Below are 11,507 nucleotides of genomic sequence, written 5' to 3'. Positions count from 1 at the left end.
TAGTATAGATTGGGTACTTGTCTGATCTTTCAGAATTTGGCACCTGAGTTAAAGACTGATAAACCTTCCTGCAATTCAGTGATCACATGGTCCATACCACCTTCCACTTTTGTGTGAACAAAAACTTAAGGTCCCATGAATGAGTGAAAGAATATTGGGTTACTGCTGATTTATGCTGTGCTTTTGAGACGAAAATGAACAAGGACCCCAGGGGTCACACTTGAGGATGAGTTCTATGAAATTAACCAAGAAATTACCTTTATCAAGAATCCAGAGCCCCAGAAAGGAGATTTTGCAACTCAGAAACAGAAGAAATTTGAGAGAAAAAGGTTTATTTGCATAGAACCTCTGCTTCACGAGGTTTAGTATCATTGAGATGTGCTGTAATTTTCAGGACCATTCGTGAATTGATATTAGGTGGTCTGTAGCTTGTAATTAATGTTTCATGGTAAAGATGGCAGTGATGATGTTTTAAATATCCTCCTGCTCATTGTATTTCACTTTTGCTGGCAATTTGCAGTTCCTTTGAGTAAAACATTTACGTTCAATTACAGAGACTGGCAGATAGATGGGCTACCCCCTCCACCCCACCACTAGAAGGCGTTAATGGTGCTTTCTGATGGCCGCTTTCCTGTAGGGAGCAAACGCTATAGCTCCACTTATTTCAAGACCTCAGCAGCATCTCCTCCTGGCAGGGGTTTATATACTTTCTTCCATTTCTTTGATTTCAGATGACACGACCTTGCCATCCACTACTTCTTCCACCACTGTCTTAATCTTCCTGGTTTTCTTCACATCTGAATTTAGACAGAAATACAAAATGTTAATTCAGACACATAACTCTGCTAGTTTATAATATTCAACTTTTAATTATTTTGTATGGACTTCCTTCTTTTAGACAAAAGTTTTTTCTTAAATGATCTTAAGACCATTTAAAAAATAAATGCAGAAAAGGTGCCACTCTCCCCAAATTTATACATTTTCTGCTCTCCCCACCCCCAAAGAGAAATATACAATAATGATTTAAGAAAATGGCACATTTTCACCTTCTTTTTCATTTTCAAGATTTCAGGCTGTTTCAGGACAACAGTAGCGTAGGGCCAAGAAAACCACCCTGTCATGGGGGTGTGACAAATTCCCACAGGGAGGTCTCCTTTATGTGATTACTTGGGTTTCTGAATCCCAAGGGTAATACAGCTCACTTGAGAACTGATTTCCCTTTACTTTTCACCAGTGGCAGATAAGAAGCGGTAAGCTATTGAGTGAGAATTTAGTCTTTCTGGAAATGTGTGAAATTAGAACACTTACCTGCTTTCTCCTCCAGGACGCTATTTTTTTAAGAAAAGAAAAAGAAACAGAAAAAAAGTGTTATTGTCATTTTGAAAACGAAGCACCATCCTATCTTTTTTGTTTCAAAATAAAGTCTGAGTGATATGTGTTTTATCCTGTGTTTATATTCCCCCCCCCCCCCTTTATTATGCTTGTCTCTTCTAACTTGAGTGTCTTACTTTTTTGTTGTTGTCAATCCTCACCCGAGGGTATTTTTCCATTGATTTTTAGAGAGAGTGGAAGGGAGGGGAAGAGACACACAGAGAGAAAAAACGATGTGAGAGAGACACATTGATTGGTTGCCTCCTGTACGTGGCCTGACCCGGGCCAGGGACCGAGGTACTCGTGCCCTTGACCAGAATTGAACCCTTCAGTTCAAGGGCCAAACTCTATTCACTGAGCCCAACTGGCTAGGGCAGAATATCTTACTTTTTAACTTGAAAAATACATAGCTTTCAAACGGACTCATTTAACACATGCTAGACATTGTTCCAATTAAAATAGTCCAACTATAATAGAAGTTGAGATCTGTGTTCCCTTGTGACTTTTTTGGGTGTGGTATTTGCACACAGTTGTGCTGCAACACCAGTGATTCTTCAACTGGTTCCCACAGACCTCTGTGGCCGGTGGTGCAGTTCATGACCTCTTAGTGAGAATTTTAAAAAGTCATTTTGCTTGTAATTATGTATTAATTGTAAAAATTAACATTTGCATAATCTTTATCATCTCTAATAACACAGACTCAAGTACAAAACCTGTATTAGATATTTTTGGGGTGTGTGCACTTTTGGATATATTTTTGTTTTGGTGTTGGTGTATGTGTGTAATTGATTTTGTGATAGGCATTGCATTGATGCTGGGGAACGAGTGACAGGGTTTAAGGTGTGGACATTAAAATAGCACATCGTGTAGACATCTCTCTGGATTCTAATAAATTCCTTACAGCTCTTCTCCTTCCAGAAGGCGCCGGTAAGTAGCAATTTCCTGCTCCAGCCTGATCTTCATGTCCAGGAGCTCATTGTATTGCTTGTTCTGGCGTTCTGCATCGGCTCGGATCTGCATCAGCTGGGCCTCTATGGAGTTCAGCAGGGCCTGGAGGGCGGCCAGCTGGCTGTGGTAACGAGCTTTGGTGTCTTGCAGTGTCTGCTCCAAAGATTGTTTCTGCCAGCACAAGAGAAAATGGACATTTCTTACTTGAGGGCTTAAGAGGTGGCTCAGTTTTAATTGTTTGAGAGGAATTTCTGTAGCTAGTTATGGGCATCATGCATAATTCTGGCTTTATCTCCCACTCTCTTCCTCTAGGCAAGCCCATCAGTCAGCTAGGACCATTAGCTCTTCGTTCGTGTGTGTGTGTGTGTGTGTGTGTGTGTGTGTGTGTGTTTTGTTTGTCTGTTTTTAGCTTTGCACTCACTGTCCTCTTATAATACAAATGTATATTGTATTATTGTTTTCAATATTTGCTTCCCCTCCCTGTGGTTTATGGTGCCACTTTTTATTTGGAGGCTTAGCCTTCCTCATGCTGTTGACACCAGGCTCAGTAATATGATTTTCTTTGGCCAATGAGATGCAAGTGAAACTGACAATTGCCTTTTCTGAGAAGCTTTAAGAGGGATCACGTGGTCTGAGGATTGCTCTTTTCTTGGGCCACCACACTGACGTGCCCCTGCTAGAGCTGCAGCCAAACCATGATGGATGCGGTGTTGTGAGCCACTATGATTTTAGGTTGTTGCCACAGCACAATTAACCACATGCTGACTGATTTGCTTTGCCTAGAGTGTCTTTACTCCTATTCCCTAGTTTAAAAATTAATCTAAAGTTTTCAGACCTAGTTGAAATGCCACTTTCCCTGAAAGTCTTCCTGACCTTCTTCCTCTGCATCCTTGCAGTACATTGCCCCTTTTCTTGATTTACTTCTGTTCTTTCATTCTAATCTGTTGTTTGGCCCATTTTCCTGCCAGCTTTGTAAGGGGAGGGATTATTTCTTATTTTCAAATTCCTAATGCAGGCGCTTAGTAAACAGACACGACATCAAGCGCTGGAAGTGAGATGTGCTTTACCATACTGAGATGGGACCTGTGGTCTATCTCCAGGTTCTGGTAGGTGCGTCTCAGCTCCTTTACTTGAACCTCTGATTCCTTTAATTCTGCAGTGTTCACTGAGACTTGTTGCTGCAGAGCCTCAGTCTAAAATTCCAAAAATGAAAAAAATAAATAAGGGAAAAAGAAAGAAAGGAAAAAAGAAAGGAAGGAAGAAAAAGAGTTATCTCTTTTTGGAGGACAACTTCTACACATTTGCTTATTTTTTATAATTATGCCATTACCTGTATCTCAAACTCTTCTTTGGCTTTCTTAAGGTTCTCTTGGGCCAAGACTTCATATTTCTGCCTCATTTCATCCATGATGGCACTGAGGTTCAGGGCGGGAGCAGCATCCAGCTCCACATTGACAGTACTGCCCAGCTGTTTGCGTAGGGTGTCCACTTCCTACGAGAATGAAAATTCTGGCTGATTATAGTCTGAAGTGTATTCTCAGAAAAGGCTGGGCAGAAAAGGCTATTCATTTTATGGCTTTTTTCACTAGGAGAGAGCCAAAAAAGGAAGAACATAATAGGTAGGGCTTTTTATGGTCCAGATATTTCTCTAAGTTATTTAACCCTGATAGAAACCTTATGAAAAGAAGTTAGGGGTAACATCATTATTGTTGTCATCTTCACCATCACCACCACCACCTCCACCCAATCTTCTTCCTTTTCTTCCCACCATTCCCAATACCACTTCTGAAATTTATTTATTTTTTACCTCCTGATGGTCTTTTCTGAGGAGAACCAGGTCTTTATTCAGTCCTTCAATTTGAACTTCCAAGTCTGTTTTGTTTAGGGTTAGATCGTCATAGACCTTACCCAGGCCCTGGAGGTCAGCTTCCACTGCTAGGCGCATACCTCTTTCAGTCTCATACCTGTGAATTAATGAGCAGAGGTAACTGAGTCCTTCTGAAACCATGATAGAAGAGATAGATGTATATGTGGTATATGAGGATTTCAATTTCAACACATTATACATTATAATCTTTATATATTTCAAAAATGTTCCTGAGACCCTAGAAATCAGATAATTTGCCCCATATATAATCGCTGTGATTTGGTTAAAAAAAATCAATCTGAAATTACTTTAAAAAGTTTCTAGCCCAGCCTGTGTGGTTCAGCGGTTGAGAGTAGATCCATGACAGGAAGTCAAAATGTGTTTCCCGATCAGGGCACATGCCCAGATTTGGGCTCCATCCCCAGTAGGGGACGTGCAGGAGACAGTTGATCAATGATTCTCTTTCATCATTGACATTTCTATCTTTCTCTCCCTCTCTCTTCCTGTCTAAAATACTGGGGATTGAACCCGCAACCCAGGCATGTGCCCTTGACAGGAATGGAACCTGGGATCCTTCAGTCCGCAGGCCTACACTCAATCCACTGAGCCAGACTGGCTAGGGTCTATGCAAAGTTTTAAATTGCTTTGTTATTATTAGGTTCAGTATGTGAGAAGGTAGGTAGATGCTGGGTTACTTAACAAGAACATTCTAACAAGTAGAGCTAACCAACAAGAACAGGAGCAGTTAGTGGAGATATTCATTTACTCGCTGGGTAAGGAAACCTTTAGACTGTGAGGGAGGGACTGTACCAGATAGTTTGTAACAACCTTAAAATGCCAAGATTCTGAAAATACTTAGTGGGTAGCTCCTTTACCAACAGGGAAAAGCTTAGTATCATGAAGGATTACTGAAAGACATTCCTTTTCAGGAACCTTTGCCATGTATTAGAGGACCTACTTCATTCTGAAGTCCTCCGCCGCCAGCTTGCCATTATCAATTTTCAGGACCCACAGAGCATTTTGCCGTTGGGCATCTTTAATCTGGAAAACACACGAGAAAGAAAGGCATTTTCAACTGGATAGGAGTTTAAATAATTCCATTTATACTCAGACACGCCTACTATTACATCAGAGATGATGTACATTTCAATAACTTCCACATGAAAATGGAAAGGAAGAAAATGGAAATATGGCTGTTGAGCTTAATTGATTTGTAAAATGCAATGCTAATCTCACAGTTTGGTCAGATTTCTTGTGATTTCATCAAAGGAGACTTGAATTCAACTTGACATCAAACCTTATTGAGTGCCTTGCCTTTATTCCTGCTTAGAACATTTCTCTGAGCTCCTCCCACTCAGAGAACCCCTCCTCTTTTTCCTCCTCCTCCATGTCTCAGCTTAGACCTTCAGTGCTTCAAGCCTTCACGATTTCCTCGAAAGAGAACTGCTTGTGGCCTTATTGCCCTACACAGCCCCCCATGTGTGTGGGATAAATGTTGCCTTGTCCATGTCTGTTTCCCCCTAAATCACATTATGTTTACCATCATATTTCCCATTGTCCAGCATGGAAACTAGCACCTAGTTAGTGTCGACTACATACTGGCTGATGAACCGACACTGATGTGGTGGGCGTTGTGCTGTGCGCTGGGGCTATCAGGGAAGATAAGCCCCTTCTCGGAAGTAGCTGTTACCTATCGGGTGAATTCTCTAAGGTTCCCATGGATTAGAAGTCTGCTTGTAGAAAATGTCATAATGACATATCTCTTTTTTATCCCTTCCTTCAAATACAGAGGCTGTCCAGCTAAATGGAAGAAATTGGAGCAATCTGTAGTGGATTCAGAATCATGAGCCATGAGACAGGTAGGGGGAACGGTTGGCTGATTTTGAATGTGACTAGTGGGAGCTGGAGAAGAATGACCTTCGGCAGAAAGGATCATTTAAACACCTTTGCCTCTCACACCCACAGAGTTCCTGAAACACCAAAGTAACTTCCTGTGGACTCTGCATCAAATTGTACTGCTGTCTAACACAACACAAGAAAAACAGACTTGCTGGTAAGTGGCCTTCGCTCTAAAAGAAAACGAATGTTAAAGTAGAAAGGAAAATAAAAGAGATACTTTTCTTGATTAGATAAGAATATTTCAGCAATGCAAGTGCTCTGAGTCATATCTGAAATCTTCAATTAGGAGCAAAGTCTTCTTTTATTCCACACAATCAATAGAACCCCACCTTTCTTGGATGACATGGTTCTGATACAATTGCCATAAATTTTAATTGGGGGCAATAGAACATTTTATTACTATAAAAATGGTGTCTATACTGCTTGCTGTTGATGATCAGATTATTAAATAGGACATTTAAAAATCCAGGTGTCATTAAGACCCATCCTCCTCCCCCTCATTTCTACCCTGAATAACTTTATCATTGAAATCTATGATACAGCATTCTAATACCATTTATGTAAATGAAAGGAGGAAACTCTCTAAATTGACAGGGGTTTCAAAAATTGATGGGACCTACGTGAAAAACTGAGAGAGTTATTATCACTTAAAAATTTAGCTTTTTCAGGCTGAAACCGGTTTGGCTCAGGGGATAGAGCGTTGGTCTGTGGACTGAAAGGTCCCAGGTTTGATTTCGGTCAAGGGCATGTACATTCGTTGTGGGCACATCCCTGGTAGGGGGTGGGCAGGAGGTAGCTGGTCGATGTTTCTTTCTCATCAATGTTTCTAGCTTTCTATCCCTCTCCCTTCCTCTCTGTAAAAAAATCAATAAAATATATTTTAAAAAATTAGCCTTTTCAGAAAAAAAGTGTTACTATTTTCTTAGCCCTGACTTAGTAAACTATGACAAAAAAAAAATAAATACAGAGTATAAGATTGGAGGATAACATTTTTATATTTTACATATAATTAGATTTTAAAACTTTAAAAAGTATGATTTACAGTCATCCTATTATGTAGTCAGGGCAGATGATAGAACATACCATTTTTATAGATGTTGCATTTCAGCCTAATTTGCTTTACAACATCCATTTGGACCCACCCAATGTATATGCCCTCTTGATATATCATGCAGCTAAATAATGGAGTGGAAAACACAGCATCATCCCTTACCTGAGCTTGCAGCTCTTCAATTTGTTTGTAGTATGCACTGTAGTCCCGAGCGGTGCTGGGCGCATTTGATTCATACCATTGCTTAATCTGCAGCTCAAGTTTGTAGTTGGACTGCTCCAGGGACCGCACTTTTTCTAGGTAGCTTGCTAGGCGGTCATTGAGGTTTCTCATGGCCATCTTTTCATTGCCAATATTCAGGTCGCCTCTGTTGAGATCATTCCCATAGCTCACCACGCTTTTGGAGGTTGAGATGCGGGTGCCGTGGCCTCCAGCTCCCCCGTAGACGCTGGGTGCCATCCCCATGATCTGCCTGCTCCCCGTCCTATACATGCTGGCCATAGACGCCTGCGAGGAGGAACTCAGGCTTCTTTGCAAGCTTCTGCTTGTGAACTCCATTGGGAATTCTAGGAGGGAGCACCTGTAGCTTCAGGATGGGTGGAGCAGAGTCTGTCCCTCTGTGGTGAGTGAACTGCCTTTTATAGTGTTCACAGGAGAGAGACTCCTCCTCTGCTGACATCTCACCAGAGGATTGACACCACAGTCCACCTGCCCCCCCCCCCCCCCCCCCCGGCCCAACACTTTTATAGAAATCTGTTTCATTCCTTTCTAGAAATTACCACTACAGGCATTTCTTAGAGGCTTTTCTCAGAGGTGGCTTCTTTTGTTCATCAGAGGTAACAAAAGGAAACAAGAAAGGGTGTTCTTTTAGCTCTTGCACCTGCCTTGGCAAATTTTCTCTTCCTAATATACACATGAAGAATATTTGCAACCTCCATGAATAATTTGGGTACCTAAAAAGACAGATGTGGCTACATATAAGTCACAATGGTGATAAAGAACAATGCTTAAATTTTTTTTCAATTATTTTTTTTTCCTTTTAGGTGAGAATATTTAAGTTCTATTCTCTTAATTAAATGTGATTATACAATACAGTGTTATTTACTATAGTCACTATTCATTTTATAGCCAAAAATTTGTCCTCTTTTACCAACATTTCCTTATTTCCTACCCCTTAGCCCCTGGCAGCCACTTTTCTGTTTCTATGAGTTTGACAACTTCTCCTCTTTCAGATTCCACATATAAGTGATACCATGCAGTATTTGTCTTTCTCTGTCTGGCTTATTTACTTAGCATAATGCCCTCACGGCCCACCATGTTGTTCCAAATAGCAGGACTTCCTGCTTTTTTATTAATTTTGTGAATACACAAAATTTGTTTTATTGCTTAGTAGGGAGAAGGAGATTTGATTAAAGTCACTGGAAAATTGTACTGTTTAAATTATACACATTTTACAGTGTCTTAGTTTCAGCTAAGAGGTTCATACTCTAAGGCATATGATGCAGGTGTGAAGAAGCATTATTTAAATAAAGAATTAGCTTTATAACTAAAAAGGAATATAAATGCAGTTGTTAACATAATAATTTTTGAAGTCCTCTTCTTTAGCACAATTCCTCTTTATGTCTGGATCTAATAATGTTTAAGTGAGTTAAATTTCACTAGAATGCTTAAAACCATTTTGAATATTTTGGAGAAATAATTTTGTCTATGTGTTATTCTACCAGTTTTTTTTTTGGCTAGTGTTTGCAGGTTTTTGAGATTTTAAATTTAAATTAAATATGGGACATTAGCATATTTTATGGGGTTCAGTCATCCAATCTTCTCCTTTGTTGGGTAGAATAGTTTCTGTTGTGAAGACTTCTACATGTTTACGTAAGGACAGGGAAATTTGATGGCTCCTCTATCACATTGAGTTTTATGCCTTGGTAGGTTTTTATATCTTATAATATGATCACAGGAAATCAGGATAGCATTTCACAGCAGTTACATTTTTTGAATTACACTTGAGGACTAGATACAGATCCTGTTGACTCTTATTTACACATAAGTCATGAATTTACAACTCTCGATATTCCAGACTGTTGGATGACTGCAAAATATTTATCAGATCCAAACGTCCTTATGACTAATGGGAGGCACATTTTTACCTCATAGATAGACTCTGCTGAGGGTGTTAATGATTAATGTTAAGTATGGCCAGTATTTTGGAGAGTTATCATAAGCACTGTCGTTTTAAGAGGACTTTGGACTTTCCCCCCTCATTATGGATAAGCTATTGCTGCCCAGATGTGACACACAGAGAATCTGCAGTCTGTGGGGAAGAGTTTTCTTTCCCAGACATCTCAGTCACGATACTTGCTCTGATTGGTTGAGAAGGATGGCACATAAGAACTGTGCATGTTTGTATGCATTGTGGTTCTAGATATTTGCCATAATACAGAGTTAAGACAGAAAAAAAGTCATGGTCTCTGTGCTTTAAAACTTGGTTTACTTAGTGAAATAGTTACAAGTGAAAGGATATGCTGTCTTTGATTGGCTTCCAAATAAAATGGGATGGAGGGAGAGGGAGTGGGGAAGTATAGAAGAGGTAAGTTTGGCCATGAGTTATTTGTTGAAGCTGGAAAATGGATATATGGGAATTATAATGTTCTAACTACTATAGTGTTTGTTTGAAAATTTCTATAATAAGACATTTTAAGATCCAGGTGCAGTGAACTTTCATTATTGTATTTTACATATTTAATCTGGCATTTTCAAGCTTTGATTTGTATTCATTTGGTGCATACTTCAGTGAGTTGGTAGTTTGTCTCAGACTGGCTCAAACATAGTAGGCACTTGATGTTCACTTACCATATGAATGACAAATGAGTGAATGAATAAAAGTGCTGATGCCTAATTTAAAAGAGAGAAGAAGCATTTGTGGGGGATTCTCTGTGCCCCTTGACTGCTCTTTTTGCTAATCATGTTAAGAAAGTTTGAGATTATACCAGGGACAAGAGGGTACTTATTTTATATCAACTTGACTAAGAGAGAGCCCAACCAACCTCCCAAAACAGAGGAAGTTTGTCCCCAGGACAAATTCTAGCTTTTGTCTTTAAAATTACAGTTAAGAAATAATTGATAATTTTATATAATAAAAGCCTAATATGCAAATTGTCCCCTTGACTGGGTGTTTGACCAGGAGTTCATCCAGGAGTTTGACCAGGGGGTGGGGCCAGTGGTGGCGGCAGCAGACGGCCAGGGAAAGGGAGGCACTCCTGGCTGGTAGCTGCTAGGGACCCTACCCATGCCCAGATTTCATGCACTGGGCCTCTTGTTGAAAAATAACAGCTTAGCTCCTGGCTTCAAGCCATCAACAGTTCATAAATGTTAAGGTTCTGTCTCAAAACACCTGCCTGCAAATGCAGATCTGACTATTTTACCTCTCTGAGAAACTTGTGACACTTAAGTGGTCAAGTCCAATACATTGCTTTCTAAGAGCCAGCCTCTGCCTACCTTTTTTAGAGGCCCCTTCCCACCCTCCATGTCTCAACGTGACACTTCATTAACACATGCTACTGGTGCTCCTCCGTTTGGTACTTTTGCAGGTACTGTCCTCTTCTTTTCTGGGCGTCATTTCTTCCAGGAAGCCCCCCCTTCCCTCCCAAATTTCCTCCTTTCCAAGATGACCAGTTATCTTGGTTTGCCTGAGGTCTAGAAGCTTTCTGGGATGTGAGACTTTCATTGTTCAAACCTGGACACGCCCAGGCCAGCTGGGACAGTTGGTCATCCTGTTCACTTCTCCTGTACGCGTCTCTTACTTCGTTCAGCACACGCACACTCTTTGGCCCTGATTCTGCTGTTCTCCGTTGGCTGGGTGGGTGTGGAGCATGAGGAATAGGATGAGATAAGGATGACTCACGGAGTTCTGACTTGGGTGACTGGGTAGCGATGGCGGTGTCCTTTACTGAAAGGGGGGAGGGACACTGGGACAAGGTGGGGGAGAGGGTCTGCGCAGGGATTGCTGCAAAGGGGTATATGGCATGTTTGTTTGCGGACATGCCCCATTTGTGTTGTCTGCATTACTAGATCCAGTGTAGAAGGTCTATAGATATGTTGTGTATTCTGATCTTGAGAGACCTGGGCTGGAAATGTGTAATAAGATGCAGGAAAGGTTGCCTTCACTCTTGTTGGTTGTGACATTATCCCTCATAAAGTGACCACTGTAATTCTAGTTTCCTCGGGGGCTTTTCAAACCTCTGCGTGGACAGACCAGAGTGACTGGGAGAAGCGTTGATCTAGTCGCTGCCTAACAGTTCCTCTTTCTCTAAACTGCCTGCTGCATTAGCACCTAACCGAGCCTTCCATTCATGGCGACAACCAAAGATTTAC

General features: G+C 40.8%; 1 protein-coding gene across 1 annotated transcript; it reads right to left on the bottom strand.

Annotated features, from left to right (window-relative positions):
- Positions 1 to 315: 315 nt before the first annotated feature.
- KRT20 (keratin 20) lies at positions 316 to 7,751 on the bottom strand. Its single transcript, XM_084863731.1, has 8 exons — positions 7,299 to 7,751; positions 5,145 to 5,227; positions 4,127 to 4,283; positions 3,650 to 3,811; positions 3,387 to 3,512; positions 2,273 to 2,490; positions 1,309 to 1,328; positions 316 to 797 (listed from the first exon to the last, which is right to left on the bottom strand). The coding sequence occupies exons 1-8, from the start codon at positions 7,692 to 7,694 to the stop codon at positions 700 to 702; spliced, it is 1,260 nt and encodes a 419-aa protein (XP_084719857.1). The 5' UTR covers positions 7,695 to 7,751; the 3' UTR covers positions 316 to 699.
- Between the last annotated feature and the right edge of the window lie 3,756 nt (positions 7,752 to 11,507).

The sequence above is a fragment of the Pipistrellus hanaki genome (genome assembly GCF_964339955.1).
Source record: "Pipistrellus hanaki genome assembly, chromosome: 16".
Taxonomy (NCBI): Eukaryota; Metazoa; Chordata; class Mammalia; order Chiroptera; family Vespertilionidae; genus Pipistrellus; species Pipistrellus hanaki.
The sequence above is the reverse complement of the archived record's forward strand: the minus strand, read 5'-3'. Positions and strand labels throughout refer to the sequence as shown.

Coding starts and splice junctions, on each gene's coding strand:
- KRT20 (XM_084863731.1), bottom strand. CDS start 7,694: ATGGAGTTCACAAGCAGAAGCTTGCAAAGAAGCCTGAGTTCCTCCTCG. Junction 4,284..5,144: donor GCGGAGGACTTCAGAATGAA/GTAGGTCCTCTA, acceptor ATTAATTCACAG/GTATGAGACTGAAAGAGGTA. Junction 798..1,308: donor CGTCCTGGAGGAGAAAGCAG/GTAAGTGTTCTA, acceptor GTCTAAATTCAG/ATGTGAAGAAAACCAGGAAG.